At 40.1% G+C, this 13,711-nt stretch overlaps 1 protein-coding gene across 1 annotated transcript in view; it reads right to left on the bottom strand.

The window, feature by feature from the left end:
- LOC142202393 (venom factor-like) overlaps positions 1-11,426 on the bottom strand; it is a 47,566-nt gene extending 36,140 nt beyond the window's left edge. Inside the window, exons 1-12 of the mRNA XM_075272487.1 lie at positions 11,341-11,426; positions 8,072-8,258; positions 7,807-7,969; positions 6,896-6,966; positions 6,203-6,297; positions 4,875-4,957; positions 4,690-4,777; positions 3,602-3,704; positions 3,346-3,466; positions 2,570-2,685; positions 2,308-2,454; positions 119-322 (exon numbers count right to left, since the gene is read on the bottom strand). Of these exons, the coding sequence (XP_075128588.1) occupies positions 119-322; positions 2,308-2,454; positions 2,570-2,685; positions 3,346-3,466; positions 3,602-3,704; positions 4,690-4,777; positions 4,875-4,957; positions 6,203-6,297; positions 6,896-6,966; positions 7,807-7,969; positions 8,072-8,258; positions 11,341-11,402 (1,440 nt within the window). The 5' untranslated portion in view covers positions 11,403-11,426. The remainder of the gene's footprint in view (positions 1-118; positions 323-2,307; positions 2,455-2,569; positions 2,686-3,345; positions 3,467-3,601; positions 3,705-4,689; positions 4,778-4,874; positions 4,958-6,202; positions 6,298-6,895; positions 6,967-7,806; positions 7,970-8,071; positions 8,259-11,340) is intronic.
- Between the last annotated feature and the right edge of the window lie 2,285 nt (positions 11,427-13,711).

The raw sequence follows: 13,711 nt of genomic DNA, 5'->3' as shown, positions 1-13,711 counted from the left end.
GAAGACATATAGAAGGTTATTCCCATCTCAGACACAAAAGATTGAGAAGGAAATAACCCTTTAAAGTCTTGAATGCAATAGTTGTTCAGTGTTTTTGACGAATGTAGACATTTTTTACCAGGAAGGTGAAGGATTGTATCTGGTTCTGAACGGCTGGGTTGCTATTGCGAATATTAAAATTCACAGCAAGATTGTCTCCAGGTTTGACTTCTGAAGCAGTGATACCGATGTGCAGGTAATTTCCACTTGACTGCTGAGCAATGGCCGTCATTGTCGCACTTGCTTGCCGATTTTCTGGGATTGCAGGATGTGATGTCCTCACCTTAAATCAGAAGGGAGTGGAAGAATACAGATCATACTGAATCTAAAGGGGAAAAGTGAACCTATCTATAAAACATAGTGTAGGATACTCTTAGGGCTACTAGGAACCTATCTATAAAACATAGTGTAGAACACTCTTAGGACTCCTAGGAATATATCTATAAAACACAGTGTAGAACACTGTCAGGGCTCCTAGGAACCTATCTATAAAACATAGTGTAGAACACTGTCAGGGCTCCTAGGAACCTATCTATAAAACATAGTGTAGAATACTCTTAGGGCTCCTAGGAACCTATCTATAAAACATAGTGTAGAACACTCTTAGGACTCCTAGGAATATACCTATAAAACACAGTGTAGAACACTGTCAGGACTCCTAGGAACCTATCTATAAAACATAGTGTAGAAAACTCTTAGGGCTCCTAGGAACCTATCTATAAAACATAGTGTAGAACACTGTCAGGACTCCTAGGAACCTATCTATAAAACATAGTGTAGAATACTCTTAGGGCCCCTAGGAACCTATCTATCAAACATAGTGTAGAATACTCTCAGGGCTCCTAGGAACCTATCTATAAAACATAGTGTAGAGTACTGTCAGGGCTCCTAAGAACCTATCTATAAAACATAGTGTAGAACACTGTCAGGACTCCTAGGAACCTATCTATAAAACATAGTGTAGAAAACTCTTAGGGCTCCTAGGAACCTATCTATAAAGCATAGTGTAGAACACTGTCAGGACTCCTAGGAACCTATCTATAAAACATAGTGTAGAATACTCTTAGGGCCCCTAGGAACCTATCTATAAAACATAGTGTAGAATACCCTTAGGACTCCTAGGAACCTATCTATAAAACATAGTGTAGAATACCCTTAGGACTCCTAGGAACCTATCTATAAAACATAGTGTAGAACACTGTCAGGGCTCCTAGGAACCTATCTATAAAACATAGTGTAGAATACTGTCAGGGCTCCTAGGAACCTATCTATAAAACATAGTGTAGAATACTGTCAGGACTCCTAGGAACCTATCTATAAAACATACTGTAGAATACTCTTAGGGCTCCTAGGAACCTATCTATAAAACATACTGTAGAATACTCTTAGGACTCCTAGGAACCTATCTATAACACATAGTGTAGAATACTCTTAGGACTCCTAGGAACCTATCTATAAAACATAGTGTAGAATATGGTCAGGACTCCTAGGAACCTATCTATAAAACATAGTGTAGAACACTGTCAGGGCTCCTAGGAACCTATCTATAAAACATAGTGTAGAACAGAATAATTTTGAATATTCTGGTTGCACCATACTCAGTATAAACCAATTTGCCCATCTCTTAAATAGTACCTGTTGCAGGTTAAATTTGACACTGACTACATGTTAAAATGTAGGCCTCCTCCTTCTATTCCTACACAAACAATGTGAACATATTATAATAACGCTATACACGTTTTTTTGCTTTTTCCCCCCATATTTTGCTCCTACTTCATTGCGTTAATAGAGGGGGAAGAACTATGTTTTGAAAACTGCTCCATTGAAAAGTTAATGAAACTCAAATTGTTAAATCTTAAGTCAATTATTAAACAGTTATAATTCAATAATTTGGAAACCTATAGCATTGGTTCTGGTGTCATATGAAAGATGATATTCTGAGCTGTAATATGGTATCAAGATGACTAATTTCACTCCTGTTTTATTTTCAGAGATATCATCAGTTGAGTACACTGTTGGGGTTGGAAGCAGCTGCATATATGTCAATCCCAACTGTTTTCAACTGCTGATATCTCTGGACACATAATGGCTAGAACTGCAATCCTGGTGTCATGAGAGCTGAGCATCTAATTTTTAACTGTTTGAGCTAACCCAGTAACATGGATAGATTCCCATGTAATTCAGGGATATTTGCAGTCTTCTAGAGAACGTTGCACACTTTTCGATCTCTAGGGCTTACAGTATATATTTATTTGCAGAGATACTCACATTAATTTGTAGGGATTTTATATCTGAACCAGTGTTCAGGGTTAGCCGGGCCGTCCCCTCTGATCCTGTTAGACCTTGCACATTTCCTGGATGAGCCACCACTGGGATACGAATGGCAGGAGAACCATCGGGATTTGTCACAAACACCTTTGGAGTAAATAAAGACGTTTTAGAGACTTATATGTGGTATAAAAAGGATGGAAATTGTCCATTAGGTCCTTATGGACGTTCATCACGGCATATGTCAACAAGGGTCACCTACCATAAGGTCAAAAGGCATTCCAGGCTTGAAATAATTGGAGGTTTTGGAAAATGAAACTTTATACGGTGATGTCACAATATGGATATCATCCATTTCTTTTTCCACGATTTCACTTCCTAAAAAGACGACAGGGATCCATGTGGTGAATACAGGATTATATGGCGGGATCATTGCGGAACATTGTAATGGTAATGTCTTATGCCTGTTTGAGTCTTAATATTTTATTAAAAGGGGTTTTCTCATGTCAGTATTTATGGTTATATACATAGGATAGGCTATAAATGCCCGATAGACATGGGTTTCACCTCTAGACCTACATCTATTTTGAGAATGGGGGCCTGTGCCTTCCCAAAGTAACAGGTGAAGGGCCATGAAGACACCAGTCTCTCCATTCACTTGCTTTGGCTATTTCTGTAACTGCAACAGTAGCAGCTACCGCCGGCAACTGCTGCTGCTACCCCGGTAGTTACGCCCCTGCTTGTTCCCAGTACCATAATGCTGCCAGACGTCAGAGCTGACCCTTAGGACATATTCACATGACAGTATTTTGCATCAGTATTTGGAGCCAGAAGTTGTATACAGAGTATAGGAATAACAAATAATTGCAGCTATGTTCCCATTCACCTAGTATACAGCTTCCAGAAGCCAAATCAGCGGATCGGTGGGGGGTCTTGTGTCAGACCCCCACTGTTCTGATAGTCATTGCCCATGGGTAATGAACTCTTGGCGGAAGGTGATGGCACATGATGACTCCTTGTCTACCTTGTAGTACTCACCAGAATCGGTGATTAAGGTCACGGACATACATAAGGTAAACTGTAATAAGTCATTGACCCTTTCAAAGTTTTTCACAAGGTCTTCTCTCTTTAATACAACGTCTCCTTCTCCCTCCTTAATCTAATGGACAGAAAAGGAAAAGAAGATGAATACAAAGTGATGGAGGCTAAAAAAAAGGGTTAATTGTTTATTTTTTATCTTAGTAACAAGAAGATTGAAACATCTTAATGGCATTTAGAAACATTATTATCGTACATGAATTCGCCTCAGGGTACTCGGTAGACTGGTCTTTGTTCCGTCTTTCTTAACTCCAAACATGACAAACGCCGTGCCATCTACAGGCTTGCCATAGAGGTACCTGATATTAAAGAGAAAAAAAAAAAAAACAGCTCTCAGATTCGTCCAGCACAGTCTATTAGTCACCAATATGGACAATATATTAGCCATACACTACGTTGCATTCTGGTGACAATATGTTAGGAATCTCGATATCTGTACTTCTAATTATATCCGTCATACTTTTCTGTGTAACACTGTTCACAACGGTTACTTTAAGGTTGATATTCCTGCTAGCCAACCTGTGTCTGGGTCTGCAGCCAGTCATAGTCTATCCTTGACCTGAGGGGGGGGTATTTATACCTAGCACTGAGACTTGTTAGATGCCCATTGTTACATTGTATTTAGACTTTGCGCTTTAAATTTATCTAGTTTTCTGCTTCTCTGGTAACTGATTTTGGCTTTATACGTGACCTCCTGGACTGGACCATGGCTTGTAGTATTCCAGTGCACCTATTTTCTGAAAACAGTTTTGGGGTGTAACCTGGGTCCTGATCCTAACCTGGGACTTCAAAGTCCAACTTGCCTTGGACGGCATAAGGTCTTGTGGGTAAGGATTAAAGTTACTCCAAGAGTAAGAGTCACCAATTATGGGTATTTGGGAAAAACGTTGTGATAATAGTTTGTGATATCCAACAGTAAATTGCTAAATATGGGATTTCCCAGGCTACGCGTGCATGGCATAATCTACAGAATTTGGCCAATTATTTGTTCGAGATAAATGGGTCATTCTGTCGGAGTGATTACTTATATGAACAATCTAAAGGGGCCATTGATCCCTGTTCAATAAAACTCTTGTGTGTATGACAAGCATTAGACAAAGTCAGCCCCCTAGTTATTGTGTATATGGAAGGTATATTATGGATTAATATAATAAATTAAATATTAAAAAAAGAAATCTTTTGGCCTAGATCCAATAACAAAAACATTCCTATTTCCCATTTACATATTTCCTTTGTAATAAAATGTGAACTCATATGTTCCATTCACACCGATCTTGTTCTTACTTTGCTTTAATATCCACAAAAAATTCGGGATCGTCAAAATAATAAAATTTCTGCTCGGGAATCAGTTGAATCTCAAATGTGGGTAAGACTATATGGGGGGAAAAAAGCCGAAATAATTAATAATAGTAAAAAGAAGCAAAAATAAGTCGATATTATCCGTATGTCTCATAGTAACATTCTCTTACCATATTCCTTCACCTCAAAGTTAGTGGTGTGATTATACAGAGGGGAGTCTTCATATTTCGCTGATATGGTCCATACACCCACACTGGAAGGAGAGAGGACGGAATCACATGAATTTATATTTTCTACATTATTTAGGTTCTTAAAATATATTGGTGCTATTGTGAGAAGGTGAAAGGCAAAGTGCTGGCGTCTGACTGTATGAGCAGCAGATTACTGACTTATGTGAGGTCCAGGGTGGGAGTGGAATAGGTTTCAGCCCCAGGGGTGGGTCATAGGCTCATTATTGCCCCATAAAAGACTGCACGTCAGGGCAAATCCAGGAAGTGAGGAGGCGGCTGGGTCTGACCTGATATTGAGAACCTTGTGATACAGTACAGTAGGTTGTTTTTTTTCTGGTTGATTCGTGTGGCTGGTAGTAAGCCACATGTACAGTTAGTATTTTCTGTTTAGTTAGTGCTCAGACGAGCAGGATTTTGGTTTGACATTATTTTCCCTGTATGAATGGTTGTATTTTATTTTGCTCATTTTTGTGCCTGACATAAAGGTTTAGTTATTTTGTTTTTTTCTTCAATAAACCACTTTGCTGCAAGATTTGTGTCCCTGTCTCTGACTGTTTGGGTCGACACCACTATTTCTACCGAGCTACCTTCCTCACACTATATACAGTATAAGCACTGTATGTACTATTGATTAGAGATGGGCAAACCAATTTGGACCAAACAGATTCTGCCCGAATTTTTAACCCAATAGTTTAGAAATCCAACCAAACCTAACGCTCTGATAGTTCACATCCATGAATCTCTCAAAGGCATCCAGTGTTTTTCCCTGTGCCCTCCACTCTTCTTTTTGCAGTCTCTAGTGGTCTCTTCAAGCCTTTTCCAGTATGTTCATCTAGCATCATTATGTCAGCATGCCCCATGTCACCAATAAGGCCCAATCACGGGCCTAATTGGTGACCTCAGGGCTGATGTGATTGCTGGAAAGAGGTCAGCAGAGGCTAGATCCTACAAGAAGAGGACTGGTAGTCTGGTAAGAAGACCAAATGCCCAGGAGAGGTGAGGAGATGTAAGTATCTGGACTTTCTATTTTGCACCTCCCCTGGGACATCCCATCACACTAAGCAGATCTTTCTCATGCTAAGTTATCCTTTCCACCATATTCTTCAGAACTTGACCTCTCTATCCAAAAGTTATCTTCATCTGTATATTTGTAGATATTGACTAGTGATGGCTCATGCAGCTTCAATAGAATCTTAAGATGTTTTCTGAAGATCAGCTCTGATATATTCGGACAGGTAAGACGTTGATGTAGGACATGTAATATTTACCTGACTAGTTCTGGTAGTTTGTAGGATAAGGAAATGATACCGGAGTTTCCTTCAACTTTGACGGCGTCTCTCTTAACAATGATATTTTCTGGGGTCTGTAGAGATGAAATAGAATGAAGATGAAGCCACCAATGTTATGGGAGATATCATCTTGGAACCCTTGACTTATAATCCAGGTAATAATTTCATACCTTGGCAACAACCACCATACATGTGTGCTGGTGCCATATCACCCTGAACCATGTGCGTCAAGTGCCGGATGGGTTTTATACCCATCACTGATACCCGACCATGACTATTACTGACCATGGCTATTTAACCACTTTAAGGTATCCAATTGGCAATTTGTAGATGGGAAGGAACTTTTTTTCCCCAAGATGGGGTAATTGACATCAACCTTGTGTTGTTTTTTGGTTGGTTTTTTTTGCATTTATCTGGATTGGGTTTATAGATTGGACTTGATGGATTTGTGTCTTTATCCAACTTCATCTACTATGTTATTGCTCTTATAGTAAAGATTCAACATATACGTCATCATATATCGCAATGATATATGGCAATGTTATCTGATCGAAGGAGGATACTATGATACACCCATCACCTTAAATATGGTCGCCCATCCTCTGTATCAGCTAAAATTTGTTCACTAAAATTTGTGCTCAAAAAATGTAACATGAAGAAAAGTTGTCTTACCAAAAATTCAACAATCACAGCTTTATTGATAGGAGACAGTTTGTAGTCCATAGAGAAGATACGATAGAGAACTGTGGAATAAAAACAGAGAAAATAAGGTAAGACCTTCTCGACATTTGACCAACATGGACTATTGTTGGGCAGCAAATATGGATAGGGCTCAGGGTTAGGCTCTTGCTATATATGATGGATACCAGTTGTATTACACAGCTGGCACCCACTGGTAAGTGCTGTATATGGTGCCAACACCGATCTTGGCTGTTAACCATTTTAATGCTGCCACCAGTTATGTCTTCAGCACCCAAGCCATTCAAGAACATGGACGCCACCATGTTGGAAGAAATCACAGCTTTCTGTAACACCAATAGGGGGCAGCAATACATTTTCATGGGAAACAGTTAAAGGCTCCAAGCCTATCCTCATCACAGGTAGACTATAATAGACGTCCAGCAAGTAGACAATGCACTACAATACAGAAGTATTATATAGGATATTGTATCAGCAAAAGATAAAATAATAATAATAATAATAATAATAATAATAATAATAATAATAATACCAAAATTTGCTAATTTTGCAAATAAAAATCAACAAATAAGAAAAAATAAACTCAAATAAAATACATTTTTCTAAATAAAAAATATCAGGTCATTTGAAAATACCCAAATTATTATAATATAAAAGAATTTATGTATTTTAAATTTTAAAAAATCACAATTTTTGAAATTTTTGGGCTTATTTTTCTTCTCTTCTACTTCCCTCTCCAAAAACAAATGAGAAAAAATTGATGAAAATGCCATCTATACGGCATAACGGTACCAGTTATGTGTATCAAAAAATGAAAAAGCGATATAAGTTTGTGCAAATCTGCAGAAGCTTCATTGGCATAACCCAAACAGTCCATGTTATACCTGTAGACCCCGGGGTGTAGATGGTCTTGTCTGTTTGAATGAAGACATATCCACTTTGATAGCCCAACAGGACAACTTTTTCCATATTACACACTGGAGACTTCACCGAAACATAGACAAATTGTTTGGTTTTTTGGTTCTTAATTAAATCTTTCGATGGAATCTGACAACAAAAAGAAAGGAGACGATAACAAATTTTACATATAGGGCCAGATCAAGGAATAATAGCTAAATGGGTTGTATATTTTTGCACATTTTTTCTTACCTTGACTGTAGCTGTGCCCAGAAATTGGTTGCCATTATTCACGGCCACCTTCTGTTTTACCAAACTCAAACTTCTCTTGGGAAAGTCTTGAATTTCAATGTCGGCGTCAAAAGGCTTGTTGTGCCCGTCTATGACGATGATTTCTTCACTCTCCAATCGTAACACATTCGGTGTAATAAGAGTGCACCTAACACAGAGGAGAAAGAACGAAACTTCAGCCAAACTGTTCAGTACAAAAAATAGGGTCAGTTTGAGGTTTTCGGAGGCCCCTTCATCGAAAATGGTTTGGCTTGCTAATTGTCGTCTCAAGAATATACACAAGGCTCGCCTGAAAACTGTGCTTCGATACAGTCATGGTGCTTTGATACTAGTGTTATAAAGTCCACAAGCTTAACATGACCCCTGAGGCCCAACCACAGTGATCTGGGGCCACCTAGGAGGCTAGCGAGGCCAGAAGATGCTGGGAGAGAAAACCAGATGCTCCGGTGGATCCCATAGAGGTGCGGAAAGATGAATAGGAGATTTTGTATGATGTTAAATTAATACTGTACAACACATTGTAGCAAGATAAATATAGCATATACGTCGTTTCCAAGTATTGTCCCAGTAGACACCATGACCTGTATGTAGACCACTGTGATGAGGCAGTTGGGACGTTTGCCCATAGATCAAACCCAATCATCTAATGCCATATTAGAACCACCATAGGTCCTGCTTTAAACAGGGAAAGTTACAGAGAACACATCTACTAGTGTCCAAAATCCTTCTGTTCCTGGAAGGTTCCTCATCAAATTTGGAATGTAAAAAGCTTATCTGCAAGTAGATTGCACTAAAAAGACTTCTACATTCCAGCCTTGTTTCATAGTCTTATATCGGGATAATGACTACAGAGCTTATAGTCCAGGATCCAACATAGTAAATCATGTACAGAATATAAGGGAACCATGCTGAGTCACATAACATACAATATCTAACATAGTATTGGCCAAAGAGCCACGTCAGTTTTACAGAAAATAGGGCCCTGGGCAACAAGGGAGGTATGTCCCTCCACCACTTTCCATTTGTATACGGTTCTTGTACTATACTATCATATTGGCATATAGTGGTTAGACAAACCCCACATGACACCACTTTAATGTGCACAAATAATATCCACTGTAAGAATATTTCTACTTTAAGACTAGGGTCATAGGGTGACTTTGGCCATGATTCCGGTTGTGAAATCGAAGATTACCTTGTTGTCGTGTGACTCCTTTATTAACGCAAGTGAATGAAGCAGTGGCCCCCATCAAGAATGAACAGAACATCATGTGAGCCGGGCTTGCGTTGCGACACATAAGGACGCAAGTCCGGCCCACGTAACGTCTCCAACATCACCAAGTAGGCCCGAAACCATCCGGAGACCAGGAAAGGTAAGTAATAGAGATGAGCGAGTAGTACTCGATCAAGTAGGTATTTGATCGTATACTACGGTATTCGAAATACTCGTACTCGATCGAGTACCACTCGCTGTTCGAATGTAAAAGTTCGATGCAGAACCAGCATTGATTGGCCAAATGCTATACAGTCGGCCAATCAATGCTGGTTCTTCTCCTACCTTTAGAAGTCTTCTCCATGCAGCCTCCCCGCGGCGTCTTCTGGCTCTTCATTCACTCTGCCAGGCATCGGGCCTGGGCACAGCTGACTGCGCATGTCCGCTTCTAGTGCGGGCATGCGCAGTCGGCTCTGCCCAGGCCCGATGCCTGGCAGAGTGAATTCAGAGCCGGAAGACACCGCGGGGACACTGCATGGAGAAGACTGCTCGGAGGATCCAGCCCGACCCTCACTCGTGGACTTGGTAAGTATAATTTGATCGAATGTTGCCTACCCCTGAAATGAGCATTTTCCCCCCATAGACTATAATAGGGTTCGATATTCGATTCGAGTAGTCGAATATTGAGGGGCTACTCGAAACGAACATCGAACCTCGAACATTTTACTGTTCGCTCATCTCTAGTAAGTAACACTGTTTTTACGTCCCCTCATCTTTCCTAGCCTTCCAATCATTATACTCGGGGGTCTGAAAATACCCACTCGAGTATAACAATGGCAATGTTTGTGGGGTTCACGGGATCCCAGCTCCTGCTTACAGTCGTTCCACACTAGTTGAAGTGCCGGTGGCCGTGAGCAGGAGACAGGATCAATAAGTAAATAGGGCCTGTTACTTGGTGGAGTTACTCCAGCAGATAACAACCTATTAAATATATATATATATATATATATATATATATATATATATATATATATATATATATGTATCAGGGGCCCATCGAGCCCCCAAATATCCCGGGCCCTGTGGCAGTGGCTAAGCATATTTAAGCTCCTGGAATGGAGTCACATTGCTACTGGATGGTTGTGCAACTGCGATGGGAAGCAGTGCTGGATTTCATTGCAGCAAGTTACAGTCACAGCCCCCCCAGGACCACAATACACCTCCATTTATGTACATTAGAGAAAGAGTCGCAGGGCATCAGGACAATCTTTCTAGTCTTAAAGGGATTGTCCAACTGTAAAAGGATTTATCACACTGGTGACTGGATAGGTCATCCTATAGGGTCTACCACCTACACCCTGCACAATTTAGCTGTTCCGGCAGCCTCCAGGTGCTAAAAGCTACAACAGTGAATGGGAATGACATATAGACTCTCTCATTGAAGTATTATTTTTCTTAGGAATTTCCTTGAATAGGAGCGTATGCACACGCTCCCCCTCCATTGCTGTAGCTTCCAGTGCCAAGACACTGCTGGGACAGCTGCTCTGTATACGGGGGTCTGCATATCGGACCCCCATAGATCACATACTGGTGAGCTATCCTGTAGATATTCCATCAATATAAAAAATCCACTTGAGGTCAGACAACTTTTTGAGAGTCCACGGAATACTGCCATATAGATCCCATATATCACTGTATCACGGAGAAACTGTATCACTGAAATTTCCCCATTGTGGGACTATTAAAGGATTATCTTATCTTATCTTATATAACACTTTAATGTACATTCCAAACATTCCAGCACATACTACTAAATAGTGCAGGGGATTCTAGTTCGCTCCTGGTATTCCTGAACCACATTGGCAATGGCGATTCAATGTGTCACCCTATAAAAGTAACCCCGTCACCAGAGCTTACACTCTACTATATAGAAGAAAAAAAAACTTGTGAAAAAATAGACTAATAGCTTGCAAAATCTAAATGATATCAAAAGAATATTGAAAATCCTTGTACTCACGGTTGCCCAAAGCAGCCGGCCAGGAGGGCGAGCAGGGCGAGACACAGAAGTCTGCACCCCATGGTGTATCCACTATGAAGTGTATCCTCTGCAGGGCACTGAGGTTATATATCATCTATGGGATGGACAGAGCAAACAGTCCCTAGTAATAGGGAGGAGCTGCAGAGATTTGCAAACTCTGTAATTTCCAGTAAAGGCAGCAGGTTGCAAAATAAACAGAAATTGTGTCCTTCACAGCTCGGGCTGATCTGCAAAGATGAATAAACCCTGGGCATATACAAACATCCAAAGAATCAGACAACATAGCAAGCTTATACAGAGCCTGATGCAAGGGCTGATAATGCCAATTCCATAGAACAAGTATGTTTGTGCTGGTTTGCATTAGCCATTTACAGAATACGTTGTGAGTTTAATTGTTGGCAGGGCGAAGTGCCATGAATACTCCATTCAATCATACAATAAGGAAGCATTTGTTTGAGAGTCAAATATCAGGAACTTGTGCTCCAAGATCATTGGTCCCATAATCATCCAATATAACAGGTCCATAAAAGAATTGGGAGCCCTGAGTAGAGATGGGCGAAGCTCTCAAGGTTTGTTTCATTTTGAATTCAGGGGGCTAAGGTTCCAGATTTATTTTGAGTCAAACAAGTTCAGTATGAACTACAACTTAAATTGGCTTAAAACATAATGTAGAATACTGTCAGGGCTCCTAGGAACCTATCTATAAAACATAGTGTAGAATACTGTCAGGGCTCCTAGGATCCTATCTATAAAACATAGTGTAGAATACTGTCAGGGCTCCTAGGAACCTATCTATAAAACATAGTGTAGAATACTGTCAGGACTCCTAGGATCCTATCTATAAAACATAGTGTAGAATACTGTCAGGGCTCCTAAGAACCTATCTATAAAACATAGTGTAGAATACTGTCAGGGCTCCTAGGAACCTATCTATAAAACATAGTGTAGAATACTGTCAGGGCTCCTAGGAACCTATCTATAAAACATAGTGTAGAACACTGTCAGGGCTCCTAGGAACCTATCTATAAAACATAGTGTAGAATACTGTCAGGACTCCTAGAATCCTATCTATAAAACATAGTGTAGAATACTGTCAGGGCTCCTAGGAACCTATCTATAAAACATAGTGTAGAACACTGTCAGGGCTCCTAGGAACCTATCTATAATACATAGTGTAGAACACTGTCAGGGCTCCTAGGAGCCTATCTATAAAACATAGTGTAGAATACTGTCAGGGCTCCTAGGAACCTATCTATAAAACATGGTGTAGAATACTCTTAGGGCTCCTAGGAACCTATCTATAAAACATAGTGTAGGACACTCTTAGGCCTCCTAGGCACCTATCTATAAAACATAGTGTAGAATACTGTCAGGGCTCCTAGGAACCTATCTATAAAACATAGTTTAGAACACACTTAGGACTCGTAGGAACCTATCTATAAAACATAGTGTAGCATACTCTTAGGGCCCCTAGAAACCTATCTATAAAACATAGCGTAGAATACTGTTAGGGCTCCTAGGAACCTATCTATAAAACATAGTGTAGAACACTGTCAGGCCTCCTAGGCACCTATCTATAAAACATAGTGTAGAATACTGTCAGGGCTCCTAGGAACCTATCTATAAAACAAAGTTTAGAATACTCTTAGGGCTCCTAGGAACCTATCTATAAAACATAGTGTAGGACACTGTCAGGACTCCTAGGAACCTATCTATAAAACATAGTGTAGAACACACTTAGGACTCCTAGGAACCTATCTATAAAACATAGTGTAGAATACTGTCAGGGCTCCTAGGAACCTATCTATAATACATAGTGTAGAATACTCTTAGCACTCCTAGTAACCTATCTATAAAACATAGTGTAGAACACTGTCAGGGCTCCTAGGAACCTATCTATAAAACATAGTGTAGAACACTGTCAGGGCTCCTAGGAGCCTATCTATAAAACATAGTGTAGAATACTGTCAGGGCTCCTAGGAACCTATCTATAAAACATGGTGTAGAATACTCTTAGGGCTCCTAGGAACCTATCTATAAAACATAGTGTAGGACACTCTTAGGCCTCCTAGGCACCTATCTATAAAACATAGTGTAGAATACTGTCAGGGCTCCTAGGAACCTATCTATAAAACATAGTGTAGAACACACTTAGGACTCCTAGGAACCTATCTATAAAACATAGTGTAGAATACTCTTAGGGCCCCTAGAAACCTATCTATAAAACATAGTGTAGAACACTGTCAGGGCTCCTAGGAACCTATCTATAAAACATAGTGTAGAACACTGTCAGGGCTCCTAGGAACCTATCTATAAAACATAGTGTAGAACACACTTAGGACTCCTAGGA

This window comes from Leptodactylus fuscus, chromosome 5, assembly GCF_031893055.1.
Source record: "Leptodactylus fuscus isolate aLepFus1 chromosome 5, aLepFus1.hap2, whole genome shotgun sequence".
Taxonomy (NCBI): Eukaryota; Metazoa; Chordata; class Amphibia; order Anura; family Leptodactylidae; genus Leptodactylus; species Leptodactylus fuscus.
This window is presented reverse-complemented; position numbering and strand designations above follow the sequence as displayed.